The 25,713-nt window shown below is 39.1% G+C and overlaps 1 protein-coding gene across 12 annotated transcripts in view; it reads left to right on the top strand.

Annotated features, from left to right (window-relative positions):
• The window catches only part of RBM26 (RNA binding motif protein 26), an 88,086-nt gene that overhangs the window by 9,953 nt on the left and 52,420 nt on the right, over nucleotides 1–25,713 (top strand). For 7 of the 12 annotated variants that reach the window (XM_055130704.1, XM_055130772.1, XM_055130359.1 and 4 more), the window contains exons 2-9: nucleotides 14,380–14,498; nucleotides 15,284–15,420; nucleotides 17,779–17,867; nucleotides 19,716–19,933; nucleotides 22,913–23,173; nucleotides 24,237–24,476; nucleotides 24,889–25,059; nucleotides 25,384–25,539. In XM_055130704.1, coding sequence (XP_054986679.1) covers nucleotides 14,380–14,498; nucleotides 15,284–15,420; nucleotides 17,779–17,867; nucleotides 19,716–19,933; nucleotides 22,913–23,173; nucleotides 24,237–24,476; nucleotides 24,889–25,059; nucleotides 25,384–25,539 — 1,391 coding nt within the window. The remainder of the gene's footprint in view (nucleotides 1–14,379; nucleotides 14,499–15,283; nucleotides 15,421–17,778; nucleotides 17,868–19,715; nucleotides 19,934–22,912; nucleotides 23,174–24,236; nucleotides 24,477–24,888; nucleotides 25,060–25,383; nucleotides 25,540–25,713) is intronic. The other 5 variants (XM_055130911.1, XM_055130628.1, XM_055130837.1 and 2 more) reach the window with 3 other exon arrangements.

Here is a 25,713-nt window from a genome sequence, read left to right as displayed (position 1 = left end):
GGGGGACCCTGTGCTCTGCTGGTGATGGAACTTGAGTCAGTGTGTGCAAAGCAAGCACCTTAACCGCTACCACTAGCTCTCTGGTCCATCTTGCTTATTTTTAAAGTTGGACTTTGGCTGTGGAGATGTCTCAGGGTTGGAAGGCATGGTAACCCTGGCACTGTATAGTCTCTTGAGCCACCATGCCATGTGTTATCTTGCCGCTCTCCCCCAAAAAACCCAAAATAGGACTTTGGGGGGCTTGAGAAATAGTACAGTGGATAAGATGCTTGCCTTCCATGTAACTGCTACAGGTTCACTACCTAGCACTCCCTCTGGTCCTCCAGCTGGAGTGCCCCCTGAGCACAATGTAAGGAGTAAGTTGAGCACAGCTGTATGTGGCCCCAACACAACAAAATATTGGACTTCAGTTCTTTATATGTTTATTTAAAATGTATGTATTGTGGATCCTTATATCCCAACACTGGCTTACATATAATGATAGCTTTGTGAGCAGAAAAAATTTTTTTTTAAAGAAGTGCTTTTTGTGTGTCACATATGATACCACATATGGTTCCCCAGGCACTGCTGGAGTAAGACCTGAGCAGAACCAGATGTGACTGCCCACCCGCTTCTGAAGTGACTTTTGTCCCTTTGATTGGGAATGTGGCTCAGCGGTAGAGCATATGAACACATACCTTGGGTGTATGAAGTGTCCTGGGTTTGATCTTGGCACTACAGAAACAACTTTTATGTATCCCTTTGCTTCTCATTTGGTTATTTTCTGTTTTCAATCCTCAAATTGTTTTTCCTCTGTGGTATTTGATTTGTTGTAAAAGAATTCTTTATTTCTCATGTATTAATTTTATTTCCAGGTTTTCCCATTTAACTCTTTTTAGCAATGTGTAGTAGTTGGAGCGTGCAATCTTTTGTGCACGTCTGTGTAGTCCATTAAATTCTTTAGTATTTTTATCATCGTTTTAAAGTCAGATAATCTGTGAATGTTTCCATGAAATTTTTCTTTTGTGGATCACTTTCTCTTACTATTTTGTGTTCCTTGTTATTTGATCTTAAGCTGAACAATGTGTGTAAAAGAATACTGAGGTAAAATCCTAAGTAAATAAGATTGAACTTATTTATTTATTTATTATAATTTATTGATTTTTTAATTAGTGAGTCACAGTGAGAGTACAGTTACAGATTCACACATTTTCGTGCTTGTTTTACCCTCATGCAATATTCGAGAGCCCATCCCTCCACCAGTGTCCATTCTCCACCGCTTACGAACCCAGTATCCCTCCCACCCCCCTATCCCATCCCCCCAACCCACTCCGCCTCTGTGGCAGAGCATTCCAATTTGTTCTCTCTCTCTCCTTTTGGGTGTCGTGGTTTGCAATAGGGGTATTGAGTGGCCATCGTGTACAGTCTCTAGTCTACTTTCAGCACAAATCTCCCTTCCCAGGCAGGATCTCCAACCACATTTTACTTGGTGTTCCCTTCTCTATCTGGGATGACTTTCCCCCAGCGTGTGAGGCTAGCTTCGAAGCCATGGAGACAACCTCCTGGTATTATAAACTACTATTCTTGGGTATTAGTCTCCTACTCTGCCATTTTATATATAGATGAGTGCAATCTTTCTATGTCTGTCCCTCTCTTTCTGACTCATTTCACTTAGCATGATACTTTCCATGTTGATGCACTTACATGCAACGTTCATGACTTCATTTTTTCTAATAGCTGCATAGTATTCCATTGTATAGATGTACCAAAGTTTCTTTAACTAGTCATCTGTTCTTGGGCACTCAGGTTTTTTCCAGGAGATTGAACTTATTTAGATTTAGGTTTTTTTTTTTTGGGGGGGGGCACACTTTGCATACTTATGGTTTATTCCCGACTTCTGCTTGGTGATCACTTCTCATGGAACCCGGGGTCTGTTTGTATGTCAGGTCAGCTACATGCAAGGTAAAGTGCCTTCCCCTCTGTATTCTCTATTTGGCCCCAAAGAGTGATCTCTAGTAGGGTCACTCTTTAGTTAGGTCGTTAGAAATGGAGGCTTAGGCGATTGCTTTGAACTTAATCTGGGCCTGGGTTTTGTAACACCTTTTCATTTGATTCAGTTCAGGTGTTTAGTGGTCAGGAATAGGATTTTCCCTTTCTTGGAATGTGAAGTCTGTAACAGTGAGGTCCTGGATATCTGTGTATGCTGTACCTCCAGGTTGCCAGTTTTTGCAACTAAAAAAATCTCTTCTTGTTCACATTCTTGCTGCCAGTTTTTTGAGGATGCCAAGATCTCTTTGTTGTTTAGTCCAGCTTTCTTGCTTTAATTATTTCTGGAGTTAACTTTCAGCAATATTGCTTTGTTGCTTCTTCCCATATCTTTCATAGAGTAACTGTCCTCCTCTCTGTAAAGGCTTGGAATGCTGCACGAGGTTTTTTTCAGCTCTCTAGCTCCACTTCCAGACTTTGAAAGTTGTGGTGCCTTTGCAGATGGATGGATCGCTTTTACTACTCGGTTTTCAAAATGACTCCAGAATTTGGGTGGTTAAAGCCGCTTTGTGACTTAGAGTTTTTGGTGTTCTAATCTCTTGACAGTCCATAGGTGATGTCTTTATCTCCATCTTGCCTTTCTAGTAAGGATGAGGATAATCATGATCTCTTATGATCATGATCATGATCTCTTGTAATTGTGCAGTGTGTAGTTGACTTACCATCTCTTGAGCCTTCATTTCCTTAGACTTTTGGAACTCCTAATGTGGTTTATTGTGGATTTGTCTTCTGCTTAGAGTAAACAAAACTGTCTTATCGTTATGAGCCATACATGCATATTTTTGTGTGTGTTGATTATTATTCTCTTACATTTTATATTCTGTCCCTGGCTTCTTAAAAAGTGAATTGGGGCTCGGAGGTAACTCAAAGGACTGGAGTGTTCTCTTAGTATGCAGAGGAGCCCATGCATGTTCCCACATGCACTGATGTGCATGGCTGTCCCCCAAAGAGTTGATTTGTAGAAACTTCATATTTTAGGGAAGTTCAGATATGGGCTACAATTTCCTGCTACTTAGGTATTTGTTATGAAACTGCTTATGATAATTAAAAATTTTTTTCTTCAGATTTTATTTTATTTATTTATTTTTCTTTATGCTTTTTTTGGGGGGGTCACACCCAGCGATGATCAGGGGTTACTCCTGGCTTTGCACTCAGGAATTACTCCTGGCGGTGCTTGGGGGACCATATGGGATGCCGGGGATCGAACCCGGGTCGGCCGCGTGCAAGGCAAATGCCCTACCCGCTGTGTTATTGCTCCGGCCCCCCAGATTTTATCTTATTTTATTTTTTTATTTTTGCTTTTTGGGTCACACCTGGCGATGCTCAGGGGTTACTCCTGGCTCTGCACTCAGGAATTACTCCTGGCGGTACTTGGGGGACCATAAGGGATGCCAGGAATGGAACCTGGGTTGGCTGCATGCAAAGCGTACATACCCCTACCTGCTGTGCTATTGCTCCAGCCCTGCTTCTGATAATTTTTTTAACTAAAGAAATCTAATAGAAATATTATGTAGCTCTGTGATGAAGATAGATGATGATGATGTAACAGTGATTATCGGTAGTAGTGCTAATTATATAAGTGTACTGATTATCTTAAATAGCAAGTCAGTGAGCCTGAAAATAAACTCAGTCATGTTATATCCTCATAGGTCTGTGGTAATGTATTATCCATGGCTTGTATGGATTTTTTTTTTGGAGGTGGAGGTGGTTTGTATTACACTTGGCAGCGACCAAGGCTTGCTTCTGCCCTGTGCTTAGGGATCACTTGTGGTACTGCTTAGCAGACCAATGCTGCGCCAGGGATCGAACCACAGTTGATTGCATGCATGGTGAGCATTTAACCCCTGTACTCGGTGTCCCTGGTTTAACAAAAAATTATTGTGGTTATACCTGACATTGCTCAGTTGGCTTCAAAGTGTTTTCCTGCTTAAGTCACCTCCTCAGCTCTGTGATCTATTTTTATTGTTGTTGTTTGTTTGTTTCTGGGCCACACTTGGTGATACTCAGGGGTTACTCCTGTCTCTGTGCTGAGGAATTCCTCCTGGCTGTGCTTTGGGAACTGTATGGGATGCTGGGGATAGAACCCTGGTTGACTGCATGCAGGACAAACATCCTACCCACTGAACTATTGCTCCAGCCTGTGTGATTTTATTTTTAACACTAAGTATTTTACTCTTCTGAAATGTGTTTGACCATCAGATAAAAAGTATGGATCAAACCTCGTTTCATTTTTATTCACATGTATATGTTTATGTGAGTATACAGTTAATTTTGATACATGTAGCTGTATAATCCCATTTTTTCCTAAGTAGTTGAAACAGTAAGTTCTTGTTCATATTTGGGCTTATTCAAGGCTTTTTATATTACTGCAGGTTTATTAGACTACTTTTAATTTTTAGGGATTTTTAATTCCTAAAACTAGTCCCTTGTCTTTGATTTCAGGACTTCCCTGTCTGTCTTTGCTTAATTTTCTTTTTCTCACAATATTTGATTATAAGAAATTTCAAATATATTGAAAAATCGAGTGAATTTTATAGTAATATACCCACATACTCATCATTTAGTTCTGCCATTAACATTTTATTATACTCTTATTTTTGATATATTTCAGAGTAATTGCAGGCATCAGTCTATCTAATACTTTAGTATGCAAATTGTTACTTAGTTTTCAGTTGAAATTTTTATGCAAATCATATGTACCGGTAGTGAATTTTTTTTTTTTTTTTTTTTTTTTGCTTTTTGGGTCACACCCGGTGATGCACAGGGGTCACTGTTGGCTCTGCACTCAGGAATTACCCCTGGTGGTTCTCAGGGGACCATATGGGATGCTGGGAATCGAACCCAGGTCGGCTGTGTGCACGGCAAAAACCCTACCTGCTGTGCTGTCGCTCCAGCCCTTGTAGTGAGTTTTGACAAAGGATCATACCTTTGTTGCTATTTTTGTTTTGCTTTTGCGCCATACACAGCTGTGCTGAGGGCTTACACCTGGCTCTGCACTTAGAAATTACTCCTGGTGGTACTCAAGGGACCTTATGTGATGCCAGGGATTGAACGCAGGTTGGTTGTTAGCTCATGTTTACATCTGTCTTAATTGGGTTTGACTTTATTTGAGGAGTTGTTCTTTGTGAATTTGGACTGATAAATTCCTAATTAAATATGCCCTTCTATACAGTGAGCCTATTCTTTCTGTGGGTTCTGCATCAGCGGATTTAATCAATTATGCATAGTCTCAGTTTCTCTGTCTCTGTCTCCCTCTCTCTGTTAGCTAGCTCTGCCATGATTGTGTCTGAACTGAAGTGGACTGACTTTTTCCATGTCATTGTTCCTTAAAAAATATAATATGTCTGGTTACTTAGTATTCATATTATATTAAGTATAATTCATATTAGATATACTAAGTAAACAGCAAATGTCTGTCTCTATAATATTCACATAATACTAGGATTTTTGGGCCACACTCAACAGTGCTTATTTCTATCTGTTCTCAGGGATCACTCCTGGCAGACTCAGGGGACCATATGGGGTGCTGGGGATCTGACGCAGGGCAGCTGCATGCAAGTCAGATGCCTTACCCTTTGTACTATTGCTCCAGCCCAGTAATCTAGAAATGATGAGAAATTTATGGGAGGATAGCCTTAGGTTATAATGCAAATTTTATACCCTTTTGTTTATGGGCTTTGGACATCTCTTATACTCCAAGATGGAGCACGCTGGAACCAGTTCTTTAAACCACCCATACTGAGAGATGGTTCTAATGTAGTAGTTAGCACACACTTTTCAAGATACTATGATTGGTTTTGGAGATAAAATAGGTATTGTTACTTAAGAGTCCCTGTAGGAAAAAGAGATATGCAACCATTAGTACCAGTTAACAGGGTGGGAATAAAGGCAAATCTTTTTGGTTTGGGTGGGGGTCAGAGGCTCCTAAACAGTGCTCAGGGAGGCCAGGAGGAACCAGGGATCAATTAGGTTCCTGATTCCTGTGTGGTCATCCTGGCCTCTGCTTTTTTTTTTTTAAGGCCATACCCAGCAGTGCTGAGATCTTTTGCCTAACAGTGCTGGGCTGGGAAGTGAATTGGGGTCAGCCATGTCACATGTGCAAGGCATGCATATCTTAAAATACGACAATTCAGGAGAAATACGTAAAATATTTCTGTTTAATCGAATTTGTCATTTGTTCCTCTCAGGAATTTGATTGTGTTCATGAGTACTGAGATAAGGGAATTCTGTGACTCAGAAAATCTAGAAGGAAAATATTTTTTTTGGATTACTTGCTGATTAATTGTAAAGGTCTTGGGAATGAATGAGAAAAGACAGGGTAATGAAAGTTTATGTGTTTTATTCTTAAAAATGAAACACCTTTCCAGTTCAGATGGTTTAGTGCCTTTGTTTTAAAAATACACAGAACAAGCCTAGGAAAATAAAATGTTAATCCGGATTACTTAACTAATGAATAAAGTAGTGATGCACTAAACTAAAAGTTTGAAAGCCTGGCAGGTGTTTTAGAGTTTAGTCCTCGGATTTTTTTTCCCCTCTTTTTTTTTTTTTTTTAAAGCACAATGCTTTATTATTCAAGGTATAGGGAGGTTTGGAGGGCAGTGTTGGTTTGAAAGGAAATAGCACTTAAAACCTAGTAAATCGCAGCACTGTTTACAGCAGCCGGAATCTGGAAAAAACCTGAGTGCCCGAGAACAAATGACTGGTTAAAGAAACTCTGGTACATCTATACAATGGAATACTATGCAGCTGTTAGAAAAAAATGAAGTCATGAACGTTGCATATAAGTGGATCAACATGGAAAGTATCATGCTAAGTGAAATGAGTCAGAAAGAGAGGACAGACATAGAAAGATTGCACTCATCTGTGGAATATAAAATGGCAGAGTAGGAGACTAATACCCAAGAATAGTAGTTTATAATACCAGGAGGTTGTCTCCATGGCTTCGAAGCTAGCCTCACACGCTGGGGGAAAGTCATCCCAGATAGAAAAGGGAACACCAAGTAAAATGTGGTTGGAGATCCCGCCTGGGAAGGGAGATTTGTGCTGAAAGTAGACTAGAGACTGTACATGATGGCCACTCAATACCCCTATTGCAAACCACAATACCCATTTGGAGAGAGAGAACAAAAGGGAATGCCCTGCCACAGAGGCAGGGTGGGGTGGGGGGGAGAGGGGCTGGGGGCTGGGAGGGATACGGGTTTATTGGTGGTGGAGAATGGGCACTGGTTGAGGGATGTGTTTGTGAACATTGTATGAGGGAAAAACAAGCTCGTAAATGTGTGAATCTGTATCTGTAACCTCATGGTGATTCACTAATTAAAGAATAAAATAAATAAAAACCCCCTAGTAACCAGTTTTTGACTGTATTCTAAGGCAAGAGGATACTAGCATCTTATCACTTTTTAGTTGCAAGTGATTCTGTTATAGATCTGTGCCCTTCCCACCCCTTGTGATGGAGAAGATGAGGCATTTACATGGACCAGTATGATTATGGGGATGAGAAGGCAGATTCCTTTCCCAAGCTTTCCTGTCTCTAATGTCAGCATAGAACTGCTCCGTGCCATCTTTTTCACTATTTCGAGGTCTATTTCACTATTTGTAAATCCAAGGAAGTGAATTTACAGGAAAGCAGGGCAGAAAGGGAGTCCTGGTGACATCATGAACTCCAAGATCCATTTATAACTGCCCACTATACGTAAATTCCTCCTTCTGAAAAACTTCTGTAAAGTTTTATTGTAAAGTATTTTTACATTAAATTTTAAGGGATTGTAAAAACTAAGTTAATTCTTTAAAACCCACAGTTTTAATTCTTAGTATTGGTTGTTATAAATTGTTGTTTTGTTTTTAGGCCATACCTGGTGGTGCTCAGGCATTGCTCCTGGGTGCTTGGAGACCATGTGGTATAGGGATCATACACAGGCCTTCTGAATGTAAAGCACATATTTCAGCCAGTTGAGCTCTCTCCCTGGCCATTTTATATCAATCAATTAATCAATTAATTAATTAATTTTTGATTTTTGGGTCACACCCAGCAGTGCACAGGGGTTACTCCTGGCTCTGCACTCAGAAATTACTCCTGGCGGTGCTGGGGACCATATGGGATGCTGGGAATCGAACCCATATGGCCCGAACCCATATGGTCGGCCGCATGCAAGGCAAAACACCTTGCCCGCTGTGCTATTGCTCCAGTCTGCCATTTTATATTTTATATGTGTGTGTGTGTGTGTGTGTGTGTGTGTATTTACCATTTTTATTGACGTGTGTGCCAGGATTTACAAATCTGTTAATTGTCCCTTTCATGCATACATGATTCCATCATGGTACTCTCACCAGTGTCCATTTTCCTCCATCAGCTACCCCCTGACCTTATGTAAGCACAGATCTATACATAAAAATTCTCTAGGCTTCCTTTCTGATGTTTGAAAAGGATGCTGAGATCAAAAGTTAGAGATCCACTGTTGTCAGTATGAAAAGGGATCACAGCTTTTCCTTTTTTTTAGAGGATGGGATGGGATTAGGGCAGGGGTTGGATCACACCCAGCGGTACTTGGGATATTCCTGGCTCTGCTAAGGAGTGACCCCTGGTCAGTGTTTCACCTTATATGGTCCCAGATAGCTAGCTTTGGCCAGCTGCATTGCAAGTTGGGTGCTTACCCCATGATCTTTACAGCTATATCTTGGGGCAGTATTTGGGAATGAGGCAACTGACTGAGTAGTTTTCAGTATTGTAGTTTCAGGTATTAGAATGTTTTCTCAGTGATAAATATGGTTTGCATGGTTCTTACAGATCATGTTTAGATATGCTTATTTTGTGATGGTGACAGTATTTTATAGAATGAAGTAATTGAGTAGATTTGCAATAATTTTTATGAGTAACCTTTATTGGCTGGAGTGATAGCACAGTGGGTAGGGCATTTGCCTCGCACACAGTCGACCCGGTTTCAATTCCTCTGCCCCTCTCAGAGAGCCCGGCAAGCTACTGAGAGTATCTTACCCGCACGGCAGAGCCTGGCAAGCTACCCGTGGCGTATTCGATATGCCAAAAACAGTAACAAGTCTCACAATGGAGGTGTTACAGGTACTCACTCAAGCAAATTGATGAGCAACGGGATGACAGTGATGGTGATACAGTGAACCTTTACTATAGCTGATTATTGCATACAAGTCTTATTTTACCACGTTTGGATAGAGGTGTGCAGTAAATTCTGGTAGTTGAATTTTTTAATATGTTTTACAACAGCTTTGATTTTCAGAAGAGTAATCCTAAGAACAGAGTAATAGAACCATGACTTTAATGCAAATAAGTTATTTTCTTTGAATATAAAACGAAAATTTGGTAAGAACAGATGTGGGTGTATATCCGTGTTCTAAAGTTACCAAGTTAAAATATGTAAATTTAATTTTTAATTCCCACTGCCACCTCCAGTTCCTCAGAATTACTGAAGATGAAGCTTGGGTTACATTCCAGCAGTTAACTTCAACTGAATTTCTATTGCCTTCTGTTTTACAAAAAATCAGAGTTTACTTACATATTTATTCAGAGTGACAAAAGTGAAAGCAGTGGCACTTCTTCCTGCGTGGAGTCCTGTTTCCTCTCTAGCCATCACTTTTCTGCTTTACTGAATCATTGTAATTTATTTTCCCCCAACTATTTCTTACTTTATCACATTTCTATTGAAATACTTAATGTTTCCGCCACCCTGTCTTTCACTTGTGCTGTTGGTGAAGTCAGGTCATCTCCTTTTTTTTTTTTTTTTTTTTTGCTTTTTGGGTCTCACCCGGCGATGCACAGGGGTTACTCCTGGCTTTGCGCTCAGGAGTTACTCCTGGCGGTGCTTAGGGGACCATATGGGATGCTGGGGATCGAACCCGGGTCGGCCGCGTGCAAGGCAAACGCCCTACCCGCTGTGCTATCACTCCAGCCCCATCATCTCCTTTTTTTTAATAATTCCTGGTTCTCCCAAGTCCCCATGCACACATGCTCCACACAGAGTTGAAGCATTCTGTGATTAGATTTATTCTTTGGGGGCCAGAAATACAATCCAGGAGTTAAGGTGCTCTCCTTGCAGCTAGGCCTGGTTCAATTCTTAACCCACAAGGTCCCCCAGTACAGCCTATGAGTGACTCCCAGCATCGTTGGGTGTGGATACAAAACAAAACAAATTAATTTTTGTTGGTATATTATGGTTTTGTTGTGCTAGGATGTGGAACTTTAAAATGAAAATTTCTGTTATAAGGGAGGAATAAAATCTGTGACTCTTAGCAGTGTTTTTTCTTCATCCTTTAGCATTTAAAAATCCGATTCTCTTTTTATCTCTTGAATCAGAAAAAATTTCAGCCCATTTTCACACATTTCCAGACGCTTGCTGTATAGAGGCATAGTTGTGTTTAGCTCTGACAAGACATGTAATTCAAATCACAGACCTATCATCTACCGTGGCAACTGGTGTAGTAAACAGTCTTGCTTGCCAGTGAGACAATTTCTTTTCTAAAATAACTGGACTCCCAGTTTTATTTTGCTTAGGAAGTTTAAATGTTTTTCACTAATTTTGCACAGTAAGTTAGCATTTCTAGGTGTTAGACAATGTAGTATTAGTGCTATTAAGACAAATAGAAAGGAGAACACATTTTTTTGCCTCTCACCCTGATTCATAACTTTCGATTAAATCATTAAACTTTGTGATTCAGATTACTTCTTACTCATTTGTAGTTTTCAGGTATGTGTTTTTTGATTAGCGAAAAACAGTGAAGTTAAAATAATTTTGACTTCTTATAGAACTTGTCTTCCAGTGCTACTTGTTTTGCTGTTAGCAGTGAAATAATAATTTTCTACAGTTTTAACTTTTTTTTTTTTTTTTTGCTTTTTGGGTCACACCCGGCGATGCACAGAGGTCACTCCTGGCTCTGCACTCAGGAATCACCCCTGGCGATGTTCAGGGGACCATATGGGATGCTGGGATTCGAACCCAGGTCGGCCGCGTGCAAGGCAAACGCCCTACCCGCTGTGCTATCACTCCAGCCCCACAGTTTTAACTTTTGACTAATATTTTGAAAAGTAATCTGCCTTTCAGCCTAGTTGAATCTCAGCATTTACAGTTAACGTTTATGTTGTTGATTTATTATGTTATTGTGGCTTTTATTGGTTTTTGCTTGTTTGAACTGATTCCTCTGAAGTATAGCTATTGACTTTTTTTCTTTTAGAGTGCTTGAAAAGAAAATTGCAAGTTCGCATATAGACTATTGACATTTTATCACTGTCACTGTCATCCTGTTGTTCATCGATTTGCTCGAGCGGGCACCAGTAACGTCTCCATTTTGAGACTTGTTATTGTTTTTGGCTTATCGAATACGCCACGGGTAGCTTGCCTGGCTCTGCCGTGTGGGTGAGATACTCTCGGTAGCTTGCCGGGCTCTCTGAAAGGGGCGGAGGAATCGAACCCCGGTCAGCTGCAAACGCCCTACCTGCTGTGCTATTACTCCAGCCCATTGACATTTTATATTAGTATAATACATTTTGCTTAAACTAATATCTATATTGACATTAACTGGATGGTGTACTATTTGATATTTCTATTTTATTTATTGTTCTATTTCAGTAACTTATTTTTAGGTAGCACGTTTTCAGTAGTGTAAAAGTTTTTTCGTTTCATTTTGGGGGGTCCTTTTTGTGCTACACTTGGTTGTGCTTAGGCGGGTTTCCAGGGCACACTGAGGGGTTTGTTTTTTTATTCTCTTGCAAGAGGTGATGAACTAAATGCGTTCAGGAGCCTCTGCTCTAGAATGGTGTTTCTCAGCCAGACAGCATACAGTGCCCTGTGTACCCCCCGAGCATTCCAAGGGGGCACCAGGTGGAAACCATATAAATAGGCACTCATGGCATGAGACTCGGGGACCAATCGGTAAGGTGGGGGAATACAGAAGGAAATAAGGTTGAGAGCACTACTCTAGAAGATGCTGAGAAATTTCTGCAGGAATTCTGTCTTTTGTAATTTGTTTTGTGAGTTATTTTCTTGATTTTATAGACTGTACAGTCCCAGTATGTACAGGGACTGGAGAGAGAATACAAGGGCTAAGGAATCATGCCTCGAGGACTCGGGGTTCATAAAGGGTGCTGGGGATTGTTAGGCAGGGAGGGTGGTAAGTACATGAGGTAAGTTAGAGGAGACCTTACCTGACTGTCAGCTAAGGATAGGGAGGTGGGGAGAGCATTGATTTTTGTTTATTAGGAGTAATGTGTTGAATAGGAGTTGGCGTCTGTAACTCGCCGTTCATAGCGAAAAGTAAGCTGTAGGTCTGATTTTTGGGCAGCTTATTTATTGTAAGAGACAATCTAGTGTGGCAGTGGACTTTGGATTTGTGAACTTTGGAATAAGAAATTTAGAGTTAAATTTGGTTTTGTGGATTTCTTTGTCTTCTTGGTTTGCTTAAACGTTTTCTGAATTTATAGTAAATGGAGAGTAACTTAAAGTACATGAAATACGGAGCACAAGTCATAGTAATAGTTAATTATTGCTTTTATTTTTATTTTCCTCACTTATATAAGATAAAAAGGCTTTCAGGGGCTGTAGTGATAGTAAACAAGTGGGGGTGCTTGCCTTGTGTGGAGCAGATCCATGTTCAGTCCCCAACAACCCATATAGTCCCAGAGTCATGCTAGGAGTAACCCTTGAGTACTGCCAGGTGTGACCCAGTTTATTTTATTTTTTAGTTTTTTTAATTAAAAATAAAAAATAGTGAATTGGTTCGCAGTATTTTTTTTATATATTGTTACTTATGCTGGGGATCAAACCCCAGGGTCTTGCACATAAAAAAGCATTCACTTCTCAACAGAATGATACTTGCAACCAATAGTCATCTTTAATTAGATAATTGAAACTTAGTTGAAAAGTTAGTTGGCTGTTTTTAAAGCTGATGGAGACTATTCAGGGTATCAAAAACTTCCTAAACCTTGTTTCTTCCAGTTTCCCGCTCTTAACCTTATTCCCTCTCCCCAACCCATGAGTAAACAGCTATTTGTTTGTACTTGTGTATATTTATTACTCAATATAGTTGTATCTAAAAAGTAATTTCTTTTCTCCTATGATAATTGTATACATCTTTTCCTCCATTTTGCTTTCTATTAATTTTATGAGGACTCTCTGAATCAGTGCCTGAGGCCTGGTGGACGTTATGGCAATACTTGACAGGGCCAGTCTGGTGTTTCTTCAGCCTGGTAGTGCTCAGGGGGTCCATAAGGACCACCTTGCACTGCTGGGCAGGAGGGCATCCAGTACTGAGGGTAGGACTTAGTTAACTTCTGTTGTCATTTGTTTTGATTATTTCGAAGTTTTTAACTCATACAATTAGATTACTCTTGTGACTAAATTGATATTAATTTTAAAAGCTCTTAATTTAGGCAGTTTCAGAATCTGTCTTGCAGTTGTTTTATATTTTTGTGCTTTAGTATTGTATCTGGAGTATATTATATCTCCAACCTAAGTGCTTAGAAAATAGCTGCCAAGGAACGTAGAAGATGGTGGTTAGTGGACTGGAACACGTACTTTACTTGGGGTTTGATTTCTGGACCGAAAGCAACCCTGAGCTCTACTGGGAGGGACTTCTGAGCATAAACCCAGAAATAACTCCTGAGCACACTGGGCTTTGCTCGGAATGCAAAAAGCAAGAAATTGCCAGATTAACTTGGTACCTTTAATGTGTAATCTTGTTCTTATTGATTAGAATGTCACCTTTATGAAATCTAAACTTGTGTATGTATGTTGGATCTATTTTAGGCATATTTCTGTTGCTAAAATAATAATGCTCTGTGTTTTTTTTTACCTTTTTTATTGCCTGTGTGGGGAAAAAACCTCTTTGTTTTATAAGCATCATTTTATACTCGTTTTTGATATTTTGATATTTGTGCTTTATCTTTTTGCTTTTAACCATAGCTTACTGGGTTTTTAATACATATATCATGGAGGATACTGAATAAAATCTATGTACACTTAAAATACATTTTTTAGCATAAGAAGGTATAGAGCAATAGTATATCAGGTAAGGCACTTGCCTTCATGTGGCTGTCCCAGGTTTGGTCCTGGCATCCCATATGGTTGGTCCCCTGAGCACCGCCAGGGTAATTCCTGAGTGCAGAGCCAGGGGTAAGCCCTGAGCATTGCTGGGTGTGGCCAAAAAACATAAAGAATAAAATGTTTTAAGGGAAAAATGTTTTTTTTATTGTGGTTCATGAGCCAATTTTTTATTTTATATGTATTAATTTTATCATACCCTATTAAGTCATTTTGTAACTGGAATTTGTAGCGCACACTGTTGTTTATGGCTTAATTCCTTCAACATTGCTTTTTTCCCTCCCTTCAGCTGTGATGCAGATCCATCAGCCCTAGCAAAATATGTGCTTGCTTTGGTAAAGAAAGACAAAAGTGAAAAAGAGTTAAAGGCATTATGCATAGATCAGCTGGATGTATTTCTTCAAAAAGGTAAGGTTTTTTGTATTAAAGTACAATAAGAGATTTTATTTAATAAATTAAGACTGTCCACAGGTATTAAAGGAATTCAGGATCCTTTTTTTTTTTTTTTTTTTTTTTTTTTGCTTTTTGGGTCACACCTGGCGATGCACAGGGGTTACTCCTGGCTATGCACTCAGGAATCACCCCTGGCCGTGCTCAGGGGACCATATGGGATGCTGGGATTTGAACCCGGGTCGGCCGCGTGCAAGGCAAACGCCCTACCCGCTGTGCTATCTCTCCAGCCCCCCTTTTTTTTTTTTTAAAAATACAATTTTAATTACTTAGAAGGGTCAAAGATAAATTCTTTTTTTTTTTTTTTTGGCTCATACCCAGCGATGCTCAGGGGTTACTCCTGGCTCTGCACTTAGGAATCACTCCTGGCGGTGCTTGGGGGACCATATGGGATGCCGGGAATTGAACCCGGGTCGGCCGCATGCAATTATAATTGTGTTTGGCATACTGGGCTTGGTACAAAGAATTAGTCATGGCAGGCAGTTACTGGTCGAGAGGCTCTGTTATAATCCCCAACACCTGGAGAAGAGAATGGGGTCTATGGTTTAAGTAGGTTAAGTGCTTTGGCATATTGGTTGCTATGCTATTGGTCTTAGTATTCTAGGCATACTTGTGGGGGGGGGGGAAAAGTGAAGGCATATTTGGTCGTGTTGATTAATGTGTGAATATGGAAAATTGATATCTTAAGTATAGTTTAATATATTTAAAAGTTTTTGTTCCTTTTAAAAAATTTTTCTTCTTAGAGACACAGATATTTGTGGAAAAACTTTTTGATGCTGTGAATACGAAGAGTTATCTACCTCCTCCAGAGCAGCCATCGTCAGGTAGCTTAAAGGTAGAATTTTTTCAGCACCAAGAAAAAGATATAAAAAAGGAAGAGGTAAGGGTTTGTGTTAAATCTAGTTTTTTTTTTTTAAATTTAGCTATAAAATGTAATTCACATGCCATTCACTTATCTATAGTTGGATGTTTTTTTAATATGTTTATATTTATAAGTTTGAAGTTATAACTGCTATAAAATTTCAGTACGTCCATTTAAACTGTATTAAGGAATAATTAAGTTGAGTTTTATTCCTGAGCATGTCTTAGGAGTACTTAACACCACCTTCAGGTATGATAGTTACAAACACACCTAGGGGACCCAACATACAGTCATGCTTTTTGCTATGATTTCTTTCTTTTTTTCTTTTTTTTTTAAAGAATATGTTCTGTTGTAATATGTAACCTTCCCAGTAGTGCTGGGGGCCACCAGAGTTGTGCCCTTCGGTGCTTGGGAGACCATGTGGTGCTGGGTATTGAATTTGCGCTGTATTTTAGTAAGTGAAAAGATGCAAATAAAAACCAAGTCCCTTTACAAAATTTTAAATTATTTTGGTTTTTAGGCAACAACCTGCCTGTTCAAGGCTTAGGTTACTCCTGATGCTACTTGGATACCATGTCTGGTGCTGGGGAATGAATCAGGGTCTGCTACATACAAGCCAAGGGCCTTAACCCCTGTGCTGTCTCTTTAGCCCCAGAAAAGCTATTTTTACCAGTGGAAGGACATAAAGTAAAATGAACAAAGAGTGAGAAAGTCTGAGGGAAAATAAACTGGGGAAAAGTGGGACTAAGCTTCCAGATGCCCATGTTAGTGCAGCCACAGAGGATCTGCTGAATGAGTAGAGACAGCGTGTGGACCTGGGAGAGTTCTTCAGAGACTCAGAGCCCGGAGTCCTAATGTAGAAATGGTTACACAGGCACCTTCTGCCAAATAGATAACAAAATTCCAGATTCCTAGGATAAATGCAGCTATTCAGGATGGACCATATTGTTTTAGGAATGGAACCTCCATAAATTAAAGTTCACAGATGTCAGCAATTGCAACTCTGCCTCTATAAACATAATGTGTTCAAAGGCCTCCTTTTAAAAAATTTCTGCACAGTACCTTATAGGTATGGACTACTGTTTTCTGTGATCTGTGAAGTTAGTGAGTGACAGCAGATCTGTTTCATTCTGTTCTATACACATTTGGCTGGAGTCTGCTTTTTAAGATAGCCAAATAAAAATACCTTTATAGGGGAGTGGAAATGACTTCATACTCTAATAGGTTTTGAATTTGCTGCCTTTTACACTTGGTAAGATTACCACTCTTTCCCCGAAAGACTTGTATAGTTTAAATCTTTTTAATTTGATGTTTAAAGATTGTAATTCAAGGAAAAATAATTCTAGACAATTAAACTATTATATTTCTGTTGTGAGCCTAGTTTTTGAACAAACAAATCTTGGTTTAAATGTTCACTTACCATTTACTGCTTAACTACCTTGAAAATACTTCTGATCCTTAGTTTACCCAGCTATAAAATTTATAGGATTATTGAAGAGTAGTAAAGTAATATAGTTCTCAGTATAGCATATGAAAAATAGTAGGTTCTCAGTAAATGACGGTTTTTGTGATTATTACAAGATTCATATATGGTGGAAGATGTAGTTGTGGTTTTAGTTTTTCCTTTAGACTTAATGTATTTTTCAGATGATGGAAGTAACAAATGTATATTATGTAATGTAAATAGATTTTTTTTTGCGGGAGTATGTATAAATGATACATAGATTACAAAACTTAATTCAACATTTCATGACTTTGTTTATTCTCTAAATTGTTTTTCTAGAACACTCATATCCTTGTGGAATTGGTGTTATGTCCTTGGGACATAACAGTGAAATCAGTGAAATCAGTGTTCTAAGCAGTTTAACAGGGACAATTGTGGCCCAGATAATTTGAGGCTGATGAAGTGAATGCTTTCCAAGATTACTTTTTATATAACTACTTAGGTTCATTTTAGAAGGAGGATATATACATAGCTTCTGTGCTGCTTTGTGAAACTGGAGAATTTTACTTTATGTATTGTTTTTCTCAATTGTTCTTCTCCCCTTCTCTTTCTCTCTCTCATGAATTGGCTAATTTTTATGCATCATACTTAACGCTGTATGCTTTAAATGTCTCACTATTGATATAATAAAGAATGGGGATTTACTAGCTTTTTTTAACCATTCACTGTTTACAATTTTTGTACCAGGCGTGTTCTTTCTTTTTCTTTTGTGGTACTGAGGATTGAAAAGCAATGGTTAAATGATTATACTTAAAAGAGAAATCTATTTTGTTTGAATATTTTAGAAGTTTCAATCGTTTGATTTGCTATCAGGTCATTGAAATAGTGACCTTACAAGGAACAATGTTAAAACACTACACTTTTTTTGTTAGATCACGAAAGAAGAAGAGCGTGAGAAGAAGTTTTCGAGAAGGCTAAATCACAGTCCTCCCCAGTCAAGTTCCCGATACAGAGAAAACAGGTGATTGATTAGTTCACTGATGTTCACTGTCTAGACAGATGTGCTTCAACCTTTTTATAACTGCTGATTGGCAGCTGTCCTGTATACTGGCCCATAATCTGGCAGTGAAAACTAAGGCAGGAAACCAGTGTTTACAACCTTTCTATAACCAGTCACTGAATTGGTATTTGAAGATCACTGGTGTAGCATGATTATCTTTTATTTGAATGTTTAGACTTTGAATATCTTTTACATTGGGTAATATAAAAGTCTTACTTTGTCTTAGTAAAGTATCGATTGGTCTTTTTCTACCAAGAATATATAGATATTGAAACTTGTAGGCCCTGGTAGTGAAAATTGAATTAATGCTTGGCAAATATTCTTATTATTAGTTTTAAAGGCCAGTGAAAAAACTTTTTAAAAGTTACTATTATTATTATTATTATTATTATTTTTTGCTTTTTGGGTGACACCTGGCGATGCACAGGGGTTACTCCTGGCTCTGCACTCAGGAACCACCCCGGGCCATGCTCAGGGGACCATATGGGATGCTGGGATTTGAACCGGGGTCGACCGCATGCAAAGCAAACGCCCTACCCGCTGTGCTATCTCTCCAGCCCCTATTATTATTATTTTTAATAGAAGAGCTGCACTGGTAATGATCAGAGAGGGTAAGGCATTGCTTAAGTTTATCCAGGTGGTTTTTTTTTTTTTAATTTTTTATTAGTGAATCACTGTGAAGTACAGTTACAGACTTAAAAACTTTGGTGCTTGCGTTTCAGTCATACAATGGTTGAGTGTCCATCCCTTGATCAGTGCCCATTTTCTACCAATGGTCCCAGCATCCCTCCCACTACCCCCAGCCTGTCCTCCCTCCCCCCACCCCCGCCTCTGTGGCAGGGCATTTCCTTTTGCTCTCTCTCTCCTTTGGGGTGTTGTGGTTTGCAGTAGAGGTATTAAGTGGCCATTATGTTTGGTCTCTAGTCTACTTTCAGCCCGCATCTCCCATCCCGAACGGGCCCTCCTAGCACCCTTTACTTGGTGGTCCCTTCTCTATCTGAGCTAAGGCCAGTAAAATTTTAATGGGAAACCTTCTGCCTCCCTCTCCATCCTTCCCCCCTCCCCCCGACATTTCTCTTTAGTGTGAAATTATTTTACCCATTAAGGCTTCAAATACATATATAGTAATGTGAATGTAATTCATTCCTACGTGACTATATGTACAGGAGCCAGAGCGATAGTACAATAGATAGTACACTTAGATAATAATTAGATCGTAGACTTACCTTCCACATGGCTGATACGAGTTCAATCCCTGGTATGTCATGTGGTCCTCCAAGCTTGCCCGAGTGATCCCTGAGCACAGAAGCAGGTGTAGACCCTGAGAATCGTCAGGTGTGACCCAAAAAGAAACTAAAAGACTACAGGGCAATAATATACACCATGAAATATATAGGCCTACATGCAGAGATACTTTGCTGTGTGAAACTAAAGACCATGAAAAGATTGCTTTCCTCTCAGTTATCCTTTAAATTTCTTTTTTTTTTTATTATCCTTTAAAGTTCCTTTTTATTTTTGGGAGGGGGGTTCACACCTGGCGATGCACACGGGTTACTCCTGGCTCTGCACTCAGGAATTACTCCTGGCGATGCTCAGGGGACCATATGGGATGCTGAGAATTGAACCTGGGTCAGCCGTGTACAAGGCAAACCGTCCTACCTGCTGTGCTATCGTTCCAGCCCCTAAAATTCTTTTTTTCAATATGAACCAGATACAGTAAATTTCTAGACTTGTATTCTGATGGTGGGGGAAAAAGAATAATTAGACAGTGGTTAAATATTACTTTCTCTGATCTTACATTGCTTTTAGAAGTCGTGATGAGAGGAAAAAAGATGATCGTTCTCGCAAGAGAGATTATGACCGAAACCCTCCTCGAAGAGACTCTTACAGAGACCGATACAATAGAAGACGAGGGCGAAGTCGAAGTTACAGCAGGAGTCGGAGTCGAAGCTGGAGTAAAGAGCGGCTTCGTGATAGGGATAGGGACAGAAGCAGGACACGAAGCAGAAGCAGGACGCGAAGCAGGGGTAAAAATCCGCATATCTGCATATTTTGTCATTTTTTTGGTTGTTTTGGGGGCCATACCTTAAAGCTGGGGACTTCATCCTTGGTGCTCAGAAGACCCTGTGGTGCCAGGAACCTAACCCACATCCTCGGCAGTCACTCTGCCATTGAAGAATATCCCCAACCCCTGGGGGAGAGGGGTGTTTGTGTACGTGTGTGTGAAGACCTTCATATTTGAGGGCTTTACATTTCCTTTAAGTTTTGTCAGTGTATTTGTCATTTTTTTGTTTTGATAGGTTTTGTGTTCCAAATGTATCTTTTAAAAATGTTATTTTATGAAGTAAAGCCACTATGAATTTCTAGTGCAGTCCCATCAGAATGACCACAATTAAAAAATTGACTTTATCCAGTGTTGATTAGACTGAAGAACTCTTTGGAAAATACTTTGCCAGTATATTAAAAATAATAGTCCACAGCTGCCAGATACCTAAGCCATTCTTTTTTCTAGGTACTTATTTGTCTTAGAAGAAAATGTAAATGTATATTTCTGTACACAGACATGTAATTAAGTGATAATGGTAACTTAATTTCTAATGGCCAAAAACTTAAGTAAATTGTGATATAATTATTGTGAATAAAAAGGAAGGAAACTGTTGATACATTAAACACAACAGATATGTCCTAAAGTAATTATTCTTGGTTAAAAAAAAAACAAAAAAGAGTGTATATACAAAATTTTTTAAAAAACAAATTATGGGAGAAAATTAGTTATTTTCAAGAATATTGGATGGATTATAACGGGATACTCTTGCGAGTGATGAGTATGTTCCATATTGTGTTGCTGAGTTTCACAGGTATATACATGGATTAAAATCCATGAAATTGTATACTTTAATTTGTAGTGGGGGGGGTTTGGGCCACACCTGGTAGTACTAAGGCACTACTCCTGGCTTTGTACTGAGGGCTCACTCCTAGCTGTGCTGGAGGAACCACATGCAGTGCCAGGGATCAAACCAGTGTCAACTAGATGCAAAGCAAATATCTTAATCCCTGAACTTTTTCTCTGCCCCTAAATTGTGTAGCTTAGGTATATTCAAATAATTATGTTTCAGTTATATCTAAAACTTATAAAAATGAAAAATTGTATTTCAGGTTTTTTTTTCTTTTTCTTTTATTTTTTCTTTTTGGGTCACACCCGACAATGCCCAGGGGTTACTCCTGGTTCTGCACTCAGGAATTACCCCTGGCACTGCTCAAGGGACCATATGGGATGCTGGAATTCGAACCCAGGTCGGCTGCGTGCAAGGCAAACGCCCTACCTGCTGTGCTATCGCTCCAGCCCCAAGGTTTTTGTATTTTTTAAGAGCATGTCATTTCCAACATGTATAGTTTCTCTGTCAATCCATGTTATGGAGAGGAAGCTTTTGCAGGCAATAAAATAGCTACAACACTTTTGAGCAAAACACTTTTATTCAAGCTTAGGATTTTTTTACCCTTGCAATCTTTATTGTTACCTTTAGTCTTGAGGAAATAGTATTTCTGTCTTGGTCTTTGTATGAGCTTTGTAATTTCTCTTTTGTACTTTTTTATTTTTGGGGGTGGCAGTAAGGAATTTGCATCATATCTGGTGCTTGGGTAACTCCTGGCAGTGCTTAGTGGATTAGAGGAGCTTGGGCAGTGGCAGGGAACAACATGTCTACTGTATGCAAGGCAAGCATACTATTTGTCTGGCTCCCAGTTTCTTTCTTCCTTTTAATTATCTCTGTGATCTAGATATATTAGATTGCTGCACATTGCTTCACTTATTCCTTTATTTTTTATTTTTTGGGGGGACTGGAGCGATAGTACAACAGATAGGGCGTTTGCCTTGCACGCGGCCGACCCAGGTTCAATTCCTCCATTCCTCTCAGAGAGCCTGGGAAGCCACCAAGAGTATTCCGCCTGCAGGGCAGAGCCTGGCAAGCTACCCGTGGTGTATTTGATATGCCAAAAACAGTAACAACAAGTCTCACGGTGGAGACATTACTGGTGCCCAATCGAGCAAATTGATAAGCAACGGGACAACAGTGCTACAGTGCTATTTTGGGGGCCACTCCCAAAGCTTAGTCCTAGCTTTGCACTCAGGGATCATGCCTGGCAGTGTTCAGGGGACCATGCTGGCAATCGAACCCAGCTTGGCTGAATGCTCAACACACTGTTTTATGGCTCTGACTCTTCGCTTAATCTCTTTCCTTTTACCATCTGAAAAAAGCCAAGTTAATTTCTTCATATTTAATATGAACTTATTTTTTCTTCCTTTTTTTAAAAGAAAGTTTTATTTTTGGGCCACGCTTGGCAGTACTCAGGGCTTACTCTTGATTTTGCATTCAGGCGTCACTCCTGGTGAATTTGGTAGACCACATGAGGTGCTGGATATTGAAAGCCAGTCTGCCATGTACAAGGCAATTATCTCACCCACTGTAGTAACTCTCTGGCTCCTAAACTCATTTTTCTACCTTCTTGGTTCATTCATTCTCACCTTTTCTGACTAATGTTTATTACAGTAAAGTAGTGTATATTTCTTTTATGCTTACAAAACACAAAACTAGTGTGTGATTCTTACATGTTTATAAACTAGTGTTTAGGATTTTTAGATGATTTCTAAATGTTCATTGAATAAGTTATGCTTTCATTGTGTATTCTATATATGGACTGACTTTATACTAAGATAGCTACAAAGGAAGTAGAAAAATCTCTTTACTGGAACAACTCCAAGAAAAAAAATACAATGAATTACATGCAGTTTTATAATGTAGTTTATATGGCAGAAACATAAATAGCTTATTTTGGAACATTATATATTTAATGAATACTTTTAAAAGTGGAATTTGTGTGATTTTGAACGTTTTCTCTGAATAGCTTAGCTTGTACAGATAGATATTCAGTATCACTGTTGTTTTTTGCATCTGGGACATTTACAAAAATAGTATATAGTTTTATAAGCCATTTATATTTTATTGCAGAAAGGGATCTGGTAAAACCTAAATATGACCTGGATAGAACAGATCCATTAGAAAACAATTATACGCCAGTCTCTTCAGTACCTAATATTTCATCTGGTCACTATCCTGTACCTACTTTGAGCAGCACTATTACAGTAATTGCTCCTACGCATCATGGTAATAACACTACCGAAAGTTGGTCTGAATTTCATGAAGACCAAGTGGACCATAACTCATACGTGCGACCACCTATGCCAAAGAAGCGGTGTAGAGACTATGATGGTAAGGCTTTCAATTGCTTCCTCATGTAGTGAATTAATATTTCTAGGCGATTGCATTCTGTACCGTTCTTTAAGTTGTAAAGGATTATGCAAAGACTTAGAGAAAATCGTGGAAAATTAAGTTTTTAAGCTCTTTTTGAAATTTCTCAATATTATTGAAATCCTCATTAGTCACCAATGACTGTTAAACACCAATATGAAAATAGTATTTATGTATTTTTGGAATTAAGTGAGTGAGTCAAGGAATTTGCTACTGACAAATTGTTGAGAAAACTCACTTGAAGGCATGCAGATTATATTTATTTTCCATATTTTTAAAAGTTTTAAGTAAGATTTAAGTTAGGGAAATGTTTCTAATGACAGAAGTCAGACTGTATTTGTACATGTAAGTTTTATATCATTTTGCTAGCCAGGAATATTCATTTTAATTTTGTTTTTGTTTGTTTTTTGGTGGTGGTGATGGGAGTTTGGGTCACAGCTGGCAGTGCTCTGCCCCAGGGTCACTCCTGTTGGGGCTCAGGGTGCTAGGTGTTGTGTTGGGGATTGGACCAGGGTTGGATTGCATGTAAGGGTTTATCCATTGTGCTATCTCTTCTGCCCCTGGTGATAGTTTTTAAGAATGTATGTTAGCTGTAATACTGGTCACTATTTTAAATTATTGTGAGTTAATAGGTAGCTCTTTATGGATTAATTATACTTGTGGTGCTGGGGACGGAACCCTGGGTTTCACACATAGGAAAACTGTGTTCCACCATCAGGCCACATTCTGGCCAAAAATAGCCCCATTTTATTTTTTTTATTTATTTATTTATTTATTTTTTTTTGCTTTTTGGGTCACACCCAGCGATGCTCAGGGATTACTCCTGGCTTTGCACTCAGGAATTACTCCTGGCGGTGCTTGGGGGACCATATGGGATGCCGAGGATCGAACCCGGGTCGGCCGCGTGCAAGGCAAACGCCCTACCCGCTGTGCTATCGCTCCAGCCCCCCATTTTAAAATATCTTACTTTTACTAACTTGATGCCCAACTCTTGTTCATTTCTTTTAACTGTATTTCCTCACAGAAAAGGGTTTCTGTATGAGAGGAGACATGTGCCCTTTTGATCATGGAAGTGACCCGGTAGTTGTAGAAGATGTGAATCTTCCTGGTATGCTGCCTTTCCCAGCGCAGCCTCCTGTTGTTGAAGGACCACCTCCTCCCGGTCTTCCCCCTCCTCCCCCGATTCTCACACCACCACCTGTGAACCTGAGGCCCCCAGTGCCTCCACCGGGCCCATTACCTCCCAGTCTACCACCTGTCACAGGTGAGTAAATAAGTCTGTGTGCCTGTATGTTACCTGTTTATTCATAATTTGTTTTTTAAAAAGTAATTTGATGCTTGCTTTTGTAAGAAAGTGAAATATTCCTATAGATGTTTACAGCTTCAGGGAACTAAGTGCAGGGTACTTCTGTTGCACTGTATCCCAGATTGTAAGCTATTCCAGAACTGTGGTCTCCTGTGGTTTTAAAGCGGCCTTGAATTTTGCATGTCCCTAATGAATTCTGCTGTTAGTGATCCTTTATAACTAAGTAAACTCATTTCGGAAGATATTAAAAGATATTTTACTCTGTAAATGAATGTAGTTATGAGTTTCATGTTTATAGATATTATGATTTGATAAATGAGACTATTATGTTGGGATGTACAATAACTTTTTTTTATTTGTTTGCTTTCAGATGATGTTTCTTATTCTTTGGTTTTGACAGGACCACCGCCACCACTTCCTCCTTTGCAGCCATCCGGCATGGATGCTCCCCCAAACTCTGCCACCAGCTCTGTTCCTACTGTAGTAACAACTGGCATTCATCACCAGCCTCCTCCTGCTCCACCTTCTCTTTTCACTGCAGGTGCAGTTTTGGCCCTCTATATGCTTTCAATAAAATCTAGCGTTAGAACAGAGTTGTATTTGAGCAATTCAGAAATGTTTAGAGCTCTATCAGTTTTTTCTCATTTAAAATTACAATATGTAGAAATGGTGATCATATATTAAATGTCAGTTTTAAATTAAGTTCTTTCAATGAAGTTTGAATTTAAAAAACAATTTCAATTTTTTCTATGTTTAATATATAAACCCTGTTACGTGTTAGCAGATTGTTACATTCATGTGTACTTTCTCTGTTTGAAAGGAAAATATTATTAAGTGGACTTCTATAATTGTTTTTTAATTACAGTTTTTGTATTACCAGATACATATGACACTGATGGCTATAATCCTGAAGCCCCAAGCATAACAAACACTTCCAGACCTATGTATAGACACAGAGTGCATGCACAAAGGCCTAACTTGATAGGACTGACATCAGGGGATATGGATTTGCCACCCAGAGGTACTGTGATTCATATCTTTTCTTCTTAACATTTTTATATCAGGAATAGCAAAACATTTACACACACCCATAATTGGAAGATGGTAAATATGTTTCTTAGATCCTTTTGTCACTCGAGAGAAAATGTAATGTCTCCTTCCTTGTGTTTGGTATTTGTTACACACACTTTTATCC

Source organism: Sorex araneus, chromosome 1 (assembly GCF_027595985.1).
Source record: "Sorex araneus isolate mSorAra2 chromosome 1, mSorAra2.pri, whole genome shotgun sequence".
Taxonomy (NCBI): domain Eukaryota; kingdom Metazoa; phylum Chordata; class Mammalia; order Eulipotyphla; family Soricidae; genus Sorex; species Sorex araneus.
This window is presented reverse-complemented; position numbering and strand designations above follow the sequence as displayed.